Source organism: Dipodomys merriami, unplaced genomic scaffold, assembly GCF_024711535.1.
Source record: "Dipodomys merriami isolate MVZ:Mamm:240054 unplaced genomic scaffold, mDipMer1.0.p SCAF_30, whole genome shotgun sequence".
NCBI classification, from domain to species: Eukaryota; Metazoa; Chordata; class Mammalia; order Rodentia; family Heteromyidae; genus Dipodomys; species Dipodomys merriami.
In genome coordinates, this window is record NW_027204493.1 from 6,180,633 (window position 1) to 6,195,968 (window position 15,336).

Below are 15,336 nucleotides of genomic sequence, written 5' to 3' on the forward strand. Positions count from 1 at the left end.
AAAACAATGACCTCATTCAGTTATTGTTTGCAACATGAATATAACGAGAATGAAAGAATGTGTAATTTTGTGGGCAAAATGAATATAAAAGATCCTTCCACCACCTCACAGTATTGTTACACTTTATAGAGATGAGATGTGCAAGAAGGTTTTGTGCAAGGAACAATGGGCTTTTTGAAAGCTAAATTTGTAACACACTTTTGCTCTAGTAACAGGACATGTAATTTTAAAAAAATGTTGATGGATTGATTCTATCAGGGCCGCTTCTGCAGCTGCCTTTTTCTGTGGCTGGGTCCCCTCTTCTTAGCTTGAAGGCTCAGCTCTGGGATCTTCCCCAACACCAACCCTGACTGCGGTAGAGCCTGAGGTATCTCAGGGTTCCTTGCCAGCATGCTGGGATGTCTCATTAGGAAATACTTTGGCAAATGCTATCTAACAAATTTTTCTTTTCCCAACAAAGGAGACCAACAGATTATGAATGATTGTTTTTTTCCTGCGTAGTGGCCAAAAGTTTTGTAGTTTTTTCCTATAGGATGAAATACAGCTTTACAATGAATGAGAATAAATAATCCCCTGCTTCAAGCTCCTTTGTTGAGATTAAAGATAAAATTGTTTTCTTGGCCCCCAAATAAAGCAAAATAAAATAGCAATGGGCTTTACTATAAACAGACAATATCTTTCTGAGAAAGCAAAAAAGGAGTGGTGGCTCATTCAAGCCGGCAGTGATTTGGTTGTCAGGTTTTGGACAAGTCCAGACTGCTTGTAGCCATTTAGTAAGGGGCACTGCCCAAGTCAAGGACCAGGAAAATCCATTTGAGTCAATTCTCAAGGCATTGTGGGTAATATCTAAATGCTTATTGTACATGGCTTTATGAAGTGAATTAAGTATGATGAAATACTCTATCTGTTTTCAGGTGCTTGATATCCTAGAATTTTGTTTTTATTTTGATTAAAGAAGTAGAAGAAAGTTTTCTCTCATAGGTGGAAAGGAGATCTATTTATAAGTATACAAGTAAACACATGTAGGTTTGTATGTAAGTGCATACAAATGTATTAAATGAAGTACAGCATTTTCAGGGGAGAAGTCAAGTGGTATAATTCCTTAGAAAAAAAAAATGAACTCAATTCCAACAAAATAAATGACTGAAAACTGATACTTTACAAGTGTGGAAGGAGGTTAAAAGGAGGGGAGCAGAAAAATGAAGAGAGAAAGAGGTGGAAAATGCAGTCATAATACTCAATGCATAGCCTTTGAAATTATGAAAATTGACGGGAGGAATGAGGTTGGGAGGGATGGGGAAAATGATGAGAAGAGTGATATAGATCACAATACATTGTACTTATAAATTGGCATGTTCAAAGTTATCCTATTTCTATAACTTTAAAAAAAAGTAGAAGTTTCATCTGGCCAAGAGAGGGGAGACATCTTCATGTTAGCAAATCCTGATACAAAGATTTAATATCTGGAACTTGTAGTGCCTTGGTATTGAGCTCTCAGCACTACCGGCATTTTGGGTCAGATGCCCTGTGTGTTGTAGGATGTTTAATGTCACCTCTGATCTCTACTCACTCCCTGCCAGTAGCACCAACTCCTCTGTCCTCATATTATGACAATCAATATGGTCTGTAGATATTTCCATATGTTTCCTGGGGAGGAATCACCCCTGGTTAAGAACCCCTATCTTAACCCATATATCAGTCTTTGCTCTTTCCATCTCCTCCATATTCTTCCTTCTTCTCCACCCCATTCCATGTTCTGTCTCTGAAGCTATTATAGGAAATTAATTATTCTTACTTGTTGTCAGTTGTCACTATTTAAAAATCCATACGTATAAATTTTTACTCATTACTTAATCCACCTATGTGTGTCCCTCTAAACATTTAATTCACAAAGTAGGCACTGAAACTATTAGAGTAAAAAGACACATTACATTAAAGGTGGTGAAATAGAACTGCATCACTTCTGCCATCCTTGAGATGCACTATGACTATATGGAACAGAATAGAACAGAGCCTCACATTTTTGTCATTTTCCCAATTCCAGAGCACTATACTGCAGCGTAGTGTCTATCCTGTATAGTCCTGAGTGTTAAACTCCAGGATCTCAAGCACACAGTCAGTCACCTGTTTAGAGCCCATACATTTTATATGGAGAACGAGAGAAGTAGAATCTCAATACTACCACCATCTGGCATCAGCACTCCTCTTCTGATCCCATTCTTTCTGGGTTAATTCCAGAATGCTGAAACATTCTGAAATATATGGATTTCTGGGTATCCATCTAAAGGAAGTTCCATTGAGTGATGACCTTCCTGGGAACCAAGTATTCCAATCAGATTTCTAGACCCACTGTGGATGATTCCATTCCAAATGTTAAAATGTCATGACAGTGTTGTTGTGGTCTTCCTGCGGTTTGTACATGAGATATTTCACATCCACTTGGACTGAGAAGTAATGCCCTGATCATCTTGTCCCCTCCGGAGGCCAAGCAGTTTAGAAAAAGTAACCCAAGACATATATTTGTTTTGGGCTCAAATGTCATTCAGAGAGAATCTAAACCCAAAGGTCATATAAGCTGTACTCACGGGATAAAATCTTTCATGCCTCTGACAGTGAGGGAGTTGGAGATCCTCTCTATCTCTCTACTCATTTTCATCCTAAAAAGTCCAAGTGAAATACAAACCCAAAGCCTGCTGTTCGTGCCAGCTCAGACTCCTCTACCACTCGGTCACGGCAGGGTGGACGGGGGTCACTGTCACATTCATCCTCATCTGAAAAGTCTCCACAGTCATTGTCACCATTACACAGAAGTCGCCTCTTTATGCACCTGCCTGTGATCAAAATGAGCAAGGATACTACATCAAATATAAGTTGTCTCTTTCTTTCATGGTCTCTCATGTTCTTTAACATGGCAGGCAATGTATCAGGCAAACCCATTTTAAATCTCTTTGCAGAATAGAATAGATAGATGCCCTTGCTGGACAGTTGGAAATGTGTTGCTAGAGACATGATGGTGTTTTTAGCACCAAGAAGCCCACAGGGAGCAATTGGAGAGACAAGATTACCTGTACCACATTGAAAGTCATTTCCACAACCATCCTTGGCTTCCATGCAAGCCACAGTGGGCACACATGCTTGTCTATCTCCCAGGGCATCGTGGCAACGTTTCCCATTAAATTGTCCAAAGACTTCAATGCTTCTTGAGCGAAACTGCACAAAGCCAGCTGGAAAGGTTAGACTGGCGAATGTCAAAGAAAGATGGCAATCTAAAACAACACTCACACCATTGTAGCCAACTTCCCCCACGGTGCCTAAAATACACCCCAAATGAACCCATAGTTTTATCAGAGAAGTGACAGAAGCAGCCATGGGAGTTATTTAAAGTCGAAGTTTTTAGAGTCTCTTGCACAGATGAGTTCTCATGACATTCAATCTGCTGTATAACATTTGGCATTGTTTGTCGTGTTACCCACAAACATAGCAATAGTTAACTTTCTTTCTTGGTTGTGGGGACCCCTGGATGCATCATCATTTTCCTGGAGATATTAGAAATCCAGTTTCCCACTGGGGAGGTCGGGAGGAGTGGAGATGAATACTCACCCTTTGTTTGAGGCAAGGATCACACAGGGACCACTCACTCCAGGGGCTCATTCTACAGTCGATAGGGTCTATAGACCATGGATAATCATTTTCTTGCATTGGCGATGGGCTATCATAAAGACCACAAAACACAGTTTATAATAACCATCATGGGAACCAAAAAGTCTTCACAAACCACCCCATTTCCTTTTACCTCTATTCCCCTTTCCAAATCATGCTACTGATCCTTTTACTTAGATCCCAACTAACAAATAATTATATGCTGCTTTGTATTTCAACTCATATTTTTGTTTATTATACTCTAATTTTTAACCCAACAACAATCATAGGAGGATGAAGAAAACTAACAATGTGTCCTGGCAGATGTTTGACAGCGATTATTATTACATTTTCAGTGAAATGATATTTCACTTTTCTTTTTTGGTGCATCTCCTTTGCCTGGGAATCTGGCAAAACCTGCAACTGGCTGGCTGTCTTGCAGATTTGAGCAAGCCAAGTCAGCCAGTCCTATTACCCAGCGCCTCATACATTAGGTTTCTCCTTTCCAGGATTCTATATATATATTCTGTAAAAGTGGACTCACTACCACTTCACATTCCACTTAACTCACTTAACTGTGAGTTTTCTGAGTTTTAGTATCAAATACTTTGGCATTTTTTGCTTACCCTCCCACTCCAGACATGGCACCCAGTGGCATTTTTCTGGTTTTGAATTTTCTCTCTTGGCTCACCATTTGGATTTCTTCTAATCACAGAAGCATCTTGAATAATTATCCCTTTGACAGAAAAGAGAAACGCCCCTCCTAAAAAAAATCCCAAACAAGAATCCTACAAACACCCTGACTTTATTCCCTTGACCTAGTACCCTGAAGCGTCTTTGTACCAGGGAGATGCTCAGGTTTTGCCAGTCCCTCCATTTTAGGACTCTGATCAGCCGAATACGTTCTCCATGTTCAACTCCCCATCCCAAACAGTTCCTCCCATTTGTCATGCAATGTGTTCAAATCGGTGACACTCAGCAATTTAATCAATGAACAGTTAATACCTCTCCCTAATCCTATTTTCTCCCTCTTCCCCTCACAATAACACATCTTAAAGGAATTGCTATTAATATATTTATACTCCTTTCTCATCCCTGCCTAAGCCTTCATCTCCTCCATTCATCTTTAACTATTTCTAAATCCTCTACTTTTAGCCTAGTGTCTTGAACAAATCTTCTGCAATTGATCTTTCACTCATACCTCTTGCTCACTTCTCAACCTTCCTCTCCTGTTAACGCTTTTGCTGAACTCGTTGATGACTTCCGGCTGCAACTTTCTTACAACATTTGATGCAGTGGCCACTCCTTACAGAGTGACACTGGACACCTCTTTCACATCCTCTTTCTTCTCTGCTCAGTATACTATTGCTGTGAGAAGGTTCCTTTAGTCCTCCAAGTGTAGTGTTTTCATTAAGCTTCTGTCATCGTCTTTGTTTCTCTCTCCGCCATGCTTTACCCAGAGTTTTGGTGTGTGTGGATGATATCCCATAGATGAACCTTTAGTCCAGACATTTATTTTAAAGCTTTAAGTTTTGGATATAATTCCTAATTGGACATCTGTACTTGGATATCTTCATGAGCTCTATTGAACTCAACATATTCCATAAGGCAATCATTATTTTTCCTTTGCTTTCAAATCTGCTCCTTCATTTATGCAGTTACCCTAGTTAGAGATGTAGGTGTTATTCGTTGAATTCTGTATTTCCTCATCCTCATCTCTGACATTTAATCCACAATAAAACCTGTTGCAGAACATCTTTTTTTTATATTATTTTATTTGTGAACATACTGTACAGACGGGTTACAATTACATGGGCAGGAGAATGCGTACATTTCTTACCAAGCATTGCACCCTCCTCCTTTTGTTTACCCTTCACATCCCTTCCCAGCCTCCCCCCTTCCCCCCAATCCCAATCCTTCTCCTTCCCCCCTCCCCCCACCGACATTGTAAAGCTCGTTTTGGACATGATAACTTGTACTTCTCATTGTTGCAACAGGTCCACCTGTATCCTTAAACAACTGGTTTTTCCCCATCTCCTCCACAAGTTATACTGACATCAAATATAGTGAAAGCAGGGGTTATACTGTGGGGGAGGGACATACAAAGCAACAAAGAAATAATCTTATAAATGCGTTAGAAACACATGCATGAAAGAAAAAAACATTAAAATACATATCTAAGGGTTCATTTTCCTGACCTCACATTATCTGACCTTTTCCGCTTGACTCATACCTATACTAGATATTGCAAATAAGGGAAACCATGGGACCTATGTTTCTTTGGGCCTGGCTTACTTCACTTAATATAACTTTTTCCAAGTTTTTCCATTTCCTAACAAATGGGGCAATGTCATTCTTTCTGATGGAGGCATAGAATTCCATTGTGTATATATACCACATTTTCTTGATCCATTCATCTGCTGAGGGACATCTGGGTTGGTTCCATATCTTAGCTATGGTAAATAATGCTGCAATAAACATAGTTTTGCTAGTAGCTTTAGTGTGGTCTTGTTTGTAAACATTTGGGTAAATGCCCAAAAGTGGGATTACTGGGTCATAGGGGAGATCTATGTGAAGTCTTTTGAGGGACCTCCATACTGCTTTCCAAAGTGGTTGAACAAGTTTACATTCCCACCAACAATGAAGTAAGGTTCCTTTCTGTCCACATCCCCTCCAGCATCTGTTGTTGTTAGAGTTCTTGATTTTTGCCATTCTAACTGGGGTGAGGTGATATCTCAATGTTGTTTTGATTTGCATTTCTTTTATGGCTAGGGATGTTGAACATTTCTTCATGTGTCTATTGGCCATCCTTCTTTCTTCTTCAGAGAAGCTTCTCTTTAAGTCTTTCACCCACTTATTTATTGGGCAGTTGTTTCTTTGAGGATTTGTTGTTGGGGGGTTTAATTTTTTGAGTTCCAAGTATATTTTAGATATGAGACCCTTGTCCGTTGTATGGCTAGTAAAGATCTTCTCCCAATCCGTGGGCTTTCTATTGATCTTGCTAGCTATGTCATTTGCCCTGCAGAAGCTCTGCAACCTTATGCAATCCCATTTGTCCAACCTTTCTTTGATTTGTTGTGTTTCTGGGTCTCTATTCAAAAAATTCGGCCTGAGCCAAGGAGACCTAGGGTTTCTCCTATTCCATCCTGTAATGTTTTCAGAGTGTCTGCTTTGAGTTCAAGGTCTTTGATCCATTTGGAATTGATTCTGGTGCAGGGTGATATATAAGGATCTAGCTTTAGTTTTCTACATGTAGTTAACCAATTTTGCCAGCACCATTTACTGAAGAGGCTGTCTTTGTTCCATTCTATTGTTTTAGCTCCCTTATCAAAGATTAGATGGCTATAGGTCTGTAGGTTCATTTCTGGGTTTTCAATTCTATTCCATTGGTCCTGAGGTCTGTTGTTATGCCAATACCAAGCTGTTTTGATTACTATGGCTTTATAGTAGCGTTTGAAATTTGGTATTGATATTCCTCCAGCAGTGTTCTTTCCGTTGAGGAGCGTTTTTGCTATTCTGGGTCTTTTATTGTTCCATATGAATTTTTGGATTGCCTCTTCTCTTTCCTTGAAGAATGAGGTTGGAATTTTGATAGGTATTGCGTTGAATTTGTAGGTAGCCTTGGGAAGTATTGCCATTTTCACGATGTTAATCTTTCCAATCCAGGAGCATGGGAGGCTTTGCCATTTTTTTAGTTCTTTGTTGATTTCCTTTTTCAAGATTTTAAAGTTTTCATCATAGAGGTCCTTCACTTCTTTAGTTAAGTTAATTCCTAGGTATTTTATTTTTTGTGGGGCTATTACAAATGGAGTTGCTTTCCTAATTTCAGCCACACTTTTCTCATTGTTGGCATACAGAAAAGCCATTGATTTTTGGGGGTTAATTTTATAACCTGCTACTTTGCCAAAGTTTTGAATCAGCTTGAGTAATTTGGGAGTGGAGTCTATGGGATTCTTTAAATACAAGATCATGTCATCTGCAAAGAGGGAGAGTTTTATTTCTTCTTTCCCTATTTGGATCCCCTTTATGTCCTGTTGCAGAACATCTTACAAAGAAACTCTCCAAACAATCCTACCTTCTTCATGTCTTCCGGACGCTTCTCTAGTCTACACTTACTGTATTTCCTAGATGAATGCAGTCATTTTTTTTCTTAGTTTGTATAACACTTCCAGAGGATGGTTTAGAAATACAAATGTGATGTTACCGTTCCCTTCTGAAACCACTCATGTAGTACTGGGTTTAGAACTCAGGGTTTTACATTTGCTAGAATGCACTCTCCCATTTGAACTCAGTCTTTAGCCCCTGAAAGCCCTTTTTTAGTTGCTGACCGCTGTTGTAACAAAGCCCAACTTTTTCTAGAATGGTATAAACAATGATTCCCAAAGGTATCCAGAATCCTTTGTCTCTGTGTTGAACTCACATGGCCAAAGGCATTGCACATATGATTAATGGAAGATTATCTGGTGTTTAGGGTAGGCTGATTCTAATCAGCCTTCCTTAAAAGGGATTCGATGAAGTGTAAAGACAGAAGATATGAAGAAATTGAAGACATGAAGAATGATTCAACTCACTTACAAATGCTGGCTCTGAAGATGTAAGAATGGTTCTGTGGATCAAGAGACACAGACAGGTCCAGCATCTGGGAATTCAAGGTAACTGATTCCTCTCTAGAGCACCCATTAAGGAATTCAGCCTGGCTGGCACTTTGATTTTGCCCAGTGAGACCAACTTCACATTTCTGATATTTCAGACAGGAGAAATGATAAACTTGATTTAAGCCCCTAAGTGTGTGGCCATTTGTTATAGTTAGAATATAAACCTAACAACACTTGACCTAGATATCTCTATACACATATTCCTTTCCCAACTTTCCAGCTTCCCTTTTTTTCACCTACGTTTTAGCAACATCAAATGTAACTTCAAGAAGAGCCATTTTCCAATATCTTCAGGTCTTTACCTGTTCCATTTCTTACTCACCACACTGATTTATCTTGGACATATTGACTTTTATCTCCTGAGAACCATCTTGGTATAGTATTTTTCTGTGTATAGTGTTGCTAGAGCATCATGTTTTATTCCCTATCTCATAAATACCTTGGCAAAGACACATTTCAGTTAACTAATTTATTCCCCCATTCATGCATTCAACAGATATTTGTTAATTGGCTATTATTAGCCAAGCAGGGGAGATACAACAGTGTTCAAAATAACAAACCAAACCAAAATTTGTGATTCCCCCAACCTAATGGCATTAGCTTACACACACTGAGATTGGGAACTTTCAGGTTGTATTCAGCTTGCATATGAAATACACGAAACATAGATCTTGGGAAGTGGTAATTAAGTGAAAGATAAAAATAAGGGTATTTCTTGCCCATATAGTCTTGGACAAAGCTATATTTTTAATTCTTTCCATATGTTCTCCTGATGAGCCACCCATATAGTTTTTTATGCAAAACTTGTCTGTTACGGTTGACCCATTGTAACACAAGATGTACCAGGCACTATGTTGAAAATGAACTTTACAACTGAGGGTGAGGGGAGGGAGGAGTTGGGGAGGTGGGGAGGGAAGGGATGGTAGGGGAAAAACAAAGCTGGGGGTAACAATGCTTGATAGGAAATGTACTCATTACCTTACTCATGTAACTGCAACCCCTCTGAACAGTATGTTTAATACATATATATATATGTATATATATATATATATATATATATATATATATATATATATATTTGTCTGTTACTAAGGAAGCCTCCATAACTGGAGATGCCATTCTTGTAGGCCTGAATTTTGTCTACATCATCCAGAATATCAGGAGTCCTGTTTGGATTCTAAAAGTACAGGTTAAAATATATTACATAAGATGGGTGCTGGTCATTTACATAGTAATCCTAGCTATTCAGGAGGCTGAGATGAGGATTATGGTTCAAAGCCAGCCCAGGCAAGAAAGTCTACAAGACTCCTTATTTGAGCCATAGCTCAAAGTGGTAGAGTGCTAGCCTTGAGCACACAAAGCTCAGGGACAGTGCTCAGGCCCTGAGTTCAAACTCAGGTTCAAGCCCTAGGTCCAGTGTATATATATATATATATATATATATATATATATATATATATATGTATATATAGCATGTATATTAAATAGGCTCCCAAAACTCTGAGAAGAATCTGCTTTGCTAGAAGAAATACTAATGCATATCTGAATCACATGCCTGAGAAATTCTCTGTTAGGAACTATCCAGGGAAGGAAAGCCTGTCTGGAAATGACCAGTCTCAAAAGGCAATGACAGTTACATTCTATGTCCTCTACAATAAGTCTCAGTGTAGTGGTAGCATATTATAACGTTCACCTATTTGAAATAGGAATTTGGACTGGGAATGTAGCTCTGCAGTTGGGAGTTTGCCTAGCATGCACACATTCTTGGGATTATTCCCTAGCACCACAATAAATAAGTAAATTAATAAAATAAAATGAATATAGGAATAAATTGTGATGTCCATTTCATGCTAATTAAACCCAGCTAAGGATGGGTTTTAAGTGTCCATGTTTTTCTAAGGCACTTGGATGATTCTCATGTTCAAACAATGCTGGGATATACCGCTTGATAACACCTCGTACAAATCCACGATAACTGAAGGGTGAAATTCATGTAGGTGTGGGGCTCATCATGTCAATGTTACCTAAACTTGAAGCCACTATTGGCTTAAACTTGTCATTGATCTGGGCTCAATCACCGGTTTCAGGAATTACATTAAGTTTTATCTATTAACATCTCTATGGATCTTTTTTGTATTTTTCCTGTTACCTTGAACTGAATTGTCTGTTCTCATCTATTAGATGATTGGGTCAGTATTTTGTTTCATTTTTCTGTACAGTGATTGCTATCTTGGTGGTTTCTGACCAATGCCATAGTATCTTTATCTTTTTTACCTGTTATTCTGTTCATCTTCCATAAATGAGAGGTCATTCATGATAGGTCAAACCCATTGTAAATATTCAAGAGTGAGCCACAGTCCTCTGTGGGCTAAACCTAGAACCCAGCCAGTGATGGGTGCTTAGGAGAAGGGCTATTTATCTGTGCACAAGGAACTGAGTAGACCTTACTTCAGGGAGGCTGGCATTGCCTGTAGACTCTTCTCTATTGCTCATTGCATTAATAATAGTCACATGTTGACTGTGGATATATTTATTCACTTCCTTCTTAATTTCTTTTTTTTTTTGGGGGGGGGTCTGGTCATGGGGCCTGAACTCTGGGCGCTGTCCCTCAGCTCTTCAGCTCAAGGCAAGCGCTCTACCACTTGAGCCACAGCGCCACTTCCGGCTTTTTACTTTTTGCTTATGTGGTGCTGAGGAATCAAACCCAGAGCCTCATGCATGCAAGGCAAGCGCTCTACCACTGAGCCACCTTCCCAGCCCCTCCTTCTTTTTAAAAAAAATTTTTTATTGTAAAGATACTATACAGAGGGTTACAGTTACATGAGTAAGGTAATGAATACACTTCCTACTGAGCATTGTTACCCCCTCCATTGTTTTCCCCCTACCATCCCTTCCTTTCCTACCTTCCCCGAGGTTCTTTTTTTTTAAATTGTGATTAAGTGATTACATAATTTCCCAAATTTCACAGTATTGTGGAATAATGATGCTCATTTAAAGTCACAAGTTCATTCTAACTTTTCTGGAGCAAATTGTCTATCACAGTCTATAACATATAACGGTGTACACATATACACCATACATGTGATCAGCAGCATGGGGATATTTAGTAGTGGTTTGACCAGATGAGAGGGAGTTCTTTGTTTCTTAAGTCCTGTTAATTTTGTCGTATCACCTAACATTTTGGATTTAGCATCCACTTATCAGGGAGACCATGTACTGTTTGTCTCTTTGCTCTTGGCTTACCTCGCTCAACATGATTCCTTCTAGCTCCATCCATTTCCCTGCAAATGCCATTATTTTGTCATTTCTAATGGCTGCATAATATTCCATTGTGTATAGATACCACAATTTTTGGATCCATTCATCTGTGGTGGGGCATCTGGGTTGTTTCCATATCCTAGCTATTGTGAACAGTGCTGCAATAAACATGGAGGTGCACGTGTCCTTGTATATTGGTTCCTGTTGTTCAGGGTAGATGCCTAGAAGTGGTATGACTGGGTAGTAAGGGAGGTCAATCTTTAGTTTTCTAAGGACCCTCCAGACTGCTTTCCAAAGTGGTTGTATAAGTGTACATTCCCACCAGCAGTGTAATAGGGTTCCTCTTTCTCTACATCCCCTCCAGCATTTTTCGTTGGCTGATTTGTGGATGTGGGACATTCTGACTGGGGTAAGGTGGTATCTCAGGGTTGTCTTTATTTGCATTTCCTTCACCGTCTTTATTTGCATTTCCTTCACCACCAGGGATGATGAACATTTCCTCATGTGTTTCTTTGCCATTTTTATTTCTTCATCTGAGAAGTCCCTCTTTAGTTCCCTTGCCCATTTAGTAATTGGTTTGTTAGGTTTGGGAGGGATTAGTTTCTTGAGTTCCCTGTATATACAGGATGTTAACCCCTTGTCTGATATATTGCTGGTAAATATTTTTTCCCAATTAGTTGGTTGTCTTTCTAGCTTGGTTGTGATAGATTTAGCTGTGCAGAAGCTTTTTATTTTAAGGTAGTCCCATTTGTCGAGTCTCTCTCCAACTTGTTGTGACCCTGGGACTCTGTTCAGGAAGTTCCTTCCTGTGCCTATTAGTTCAAGTGTCTCTCCTACTCTGTCCTGCAGTAGTTTCAGAGATTCAGGTTTAATGTTAAGGTCTTTAATCCATTTTGAGTTGATGTTGGTGCATGGTGATAGGCTGGGGTCCACTTTTAGTTTTCTGCATGTGGCCGCCCAGTTTTCCCAGCACCAGTGGTTGAAGAGGCTGTGTTTCTTCCATTGTATGTCTTTGGTTCCTTTGTCGAATATCAGCTCCAGCCCCTCCTTCTTAATTTCTTACTTAAGGACTCTTTTCCTTAAGGGATTGACTTGTACAAAGTACTTAGTGAAAAACACTATGTTTTTATCTTTGATCTTTTTATTGCCCTCCTGGATTTGATGTGATTTCAGTCCCTGAATGATCTACCATTTCCCACAAGAAAGTGCTTACCATAGATCTAAAATACACTGGGATATGATAACTTACACAGGACTCTAAGCATTCACACACAGTGAGACCAAAGGATGATGTTCCTACGGGGAGAACACAAAGGCAAAATGCCTGTGTGCATCTGAATATAGAAAGTAATAATTATCAAAATGAACTTCAGGAAATGGAAACAAGAGGTCTTTTTCTTCATTGTTGGTTTTGTTTTCTTTTTGTCTTATTTTTTCACTTATCTGTAAATGGGACCCTGAAATGAAGGGACAATGGGTGAACAAATGTAGCAGTGGAACTCACTAGATACTATGTTAAAAATGAACTACACAACTTGAGAGTGGGATAGGAGGGAAAAAATGGGAGAGAGTGAGGGAAGGGAAGACATTGTCCAAAAAGAAATGTACTCATTACCTGACTTATCTAACTATAGCCACTCTGAACATCACCTTTACAATAACAGAAAATGTTTACCAATTCCAGTGGCCCCGAGAGCTATACTTACATCCCGTGTTTTATTATACTCATCATATTATATTATTGCTCATTATATTACTTATTTTGGCAACTAAAACAACATACATTTTTTCCCTACAGTTTGGAGAGTAGGATCAGGTGGAGTAGAGACAATTTGTTGTGTGGCCTCCACTCCTTGGTTTACATGCCAATCTACTCAGAAGTCTTCTTTTCACATGTCTTCTTTTTCCATATACCAAGTTCCTTTGTATGTAATGACACTAGTTTTATTGAATTAAGGTTCATATTAATTAATTTTTACTTAACTCTTTAATACATTAACTACAAATACAATTAAATTAACAGAGGGCTAGGACTTCAAGGTGTTGATTTTGTGAAATACACAATTCAACCCATAACACTCACAAATATTTGTGATTAAATGGAACTTTGAATTTGTCTTACTGGACAAATATCTTAGCTCAATTTCCCATTAAAACTTTATCCCATCTTTAAGTAATAAAGTTAAATATAATTAGTTTTGCTTTATAGATGGAAAATCAGAATGGAGAATTGTGCTACTTATTCCAAGTTAGACTGCTATCTACATCTTTGTACTGTTAGTTCAGTGTGGTTTGGTCCTTTCCTCATTGTTTTAAGCATTTATAGCTTCTTCAAGAATTTGGGTATGTACCAGCCTGATGACTTTTAGATATTTTGAGATCCAATGAATTAACAAGAATGCAATTTATGTTTTTGATGTGACTTTCTCAGGTAATATCCATCAATTCTTGCTTACAGATTAAGCTTGCTTACATTATGCTTACAGATAAATGATGCCAAATGAGGCAAAAGTAAACTGAAAATTGTGTTGGCACCTGGCTGCTTTGTATTTATTGCATCAGGTGTCTGACACCTGGAGGCACAATAAAAGCAGAACTCAGGGATTTATAGGAGACAATGACAAGTTATGCCAAAAACACATTATTGAAATAATTATACTGCATAAATAGTAGGGAAGTGATCTTGAATGACTCCTTCTGCCTTTCACTCTTCTGAGCTCAGTACCATTTCCTCAGCTTTTTTAACTCACTCAGCAGATAATCCTTACAGCCCAAGAACTGCTTCATGTGTTCAACATTCACCACCCGCCCTTACTCTGGTAAGTCATTAAACTGAGCCAGTGTTTGTAAAAAAATAACTTCCTGGATTCTCTGATGAAATGTGTTTGTCAAGGACAATATATCTCCCAGTGTTTCAACTTAAGCTTGGAAAACATTTCTGTTTTTTGTTTTGTTTTTGTTTTTTTGCCAGTCCTGGAGCTTGAACTGGACCTGGCACTGTCCTTGAACCTCTCTGTGCTCAAGGCTAGCACTCTATCACGTGAGCCACAACACCACTTCCGGCTTTTTCTGTTTATATGGTACTGAGGAATCGAACCCAGGGTTTCATGCATGCTAGGCAAGCACTCTACCACTAAGCTACATTCCCAGCTCCTGGAAAACACTTCTTAAATCAAAATAATGTACATCAAGATGGCAGGAGGTCTAACTCTGGCCTAGAGATGCATTAAAGCAAGAGCTATCCTGACATAAAGAGAAGATTCCAGCTTCAAAACAAAACAAAAAAAAAAAAAACAAAAAAACAAAACATCAGCAGCAACTCACACTCCAGGACACTGTGATCAACTAACGAAGGAAAATAAATACTATATGAAAGAATCTTTTGACAAATAAATGAGATAACATTTCTCTTCGGTGGAGAAATGTAAGCTAATCTGGGACTGTATTCTTCACCCATAGATTCTAAACCTGGTTTGTTAAGCTCATGCAATTCATCCAGATGAAAAGACAGCATAAGAGCCGGACGCACTGCATATTTTTTTCAGGATTTCCCAGTCGTGTTTAAGAGCTTCTTTTAGGTGCTCCCAGTGAGCCTGCATTCACCAGCCTTTAATAAGGGCCTGGCAAAATAGAAGAAGCAATCCAAAAATTCATATGGAATAATAAAAGACCCAGAATAGCAAAAACGCTCCTCAACGGAAAGAACACTGCTGGAGGAATATCAATACCAAATTTCAAACTCTACTATAAAGCCATAGTAATCAAAACAGCTTGGTATTGGCAT

General features: G+C 38.8%; 1 protein-coding gene across 1 annotated transcript in view; it reads right to left on the reverse strand.

Annotated features, from left to right (window-relative positions):
* The window catches only part of C9 (complement C9), a 42,979-nt gene that overhangs the window by 20,462 nt on the left and 7,181 nt on the right, over window positions 1-15,336 (reverse strand). The window contains exons 2-4 of the mRNA XM_070041083.1: window positions 3,601-3,709; window positions 3,066-3,210; window positions 2,684-2,831 (exon numbers count right to left, since the gene is read on the reverse strand). Coding sequence (XP_069897184.1) covers window positions 2,684-2,831; window positions 3,066-3,210; window positions 3,601-3,709 — 402 coding nt within the window. The remainder of the gene's footprint in view (window positions 1-2,683; window positions 2,832-3,065; window positions 3,211-3,600; window positions 3,710-15,336) is intronic.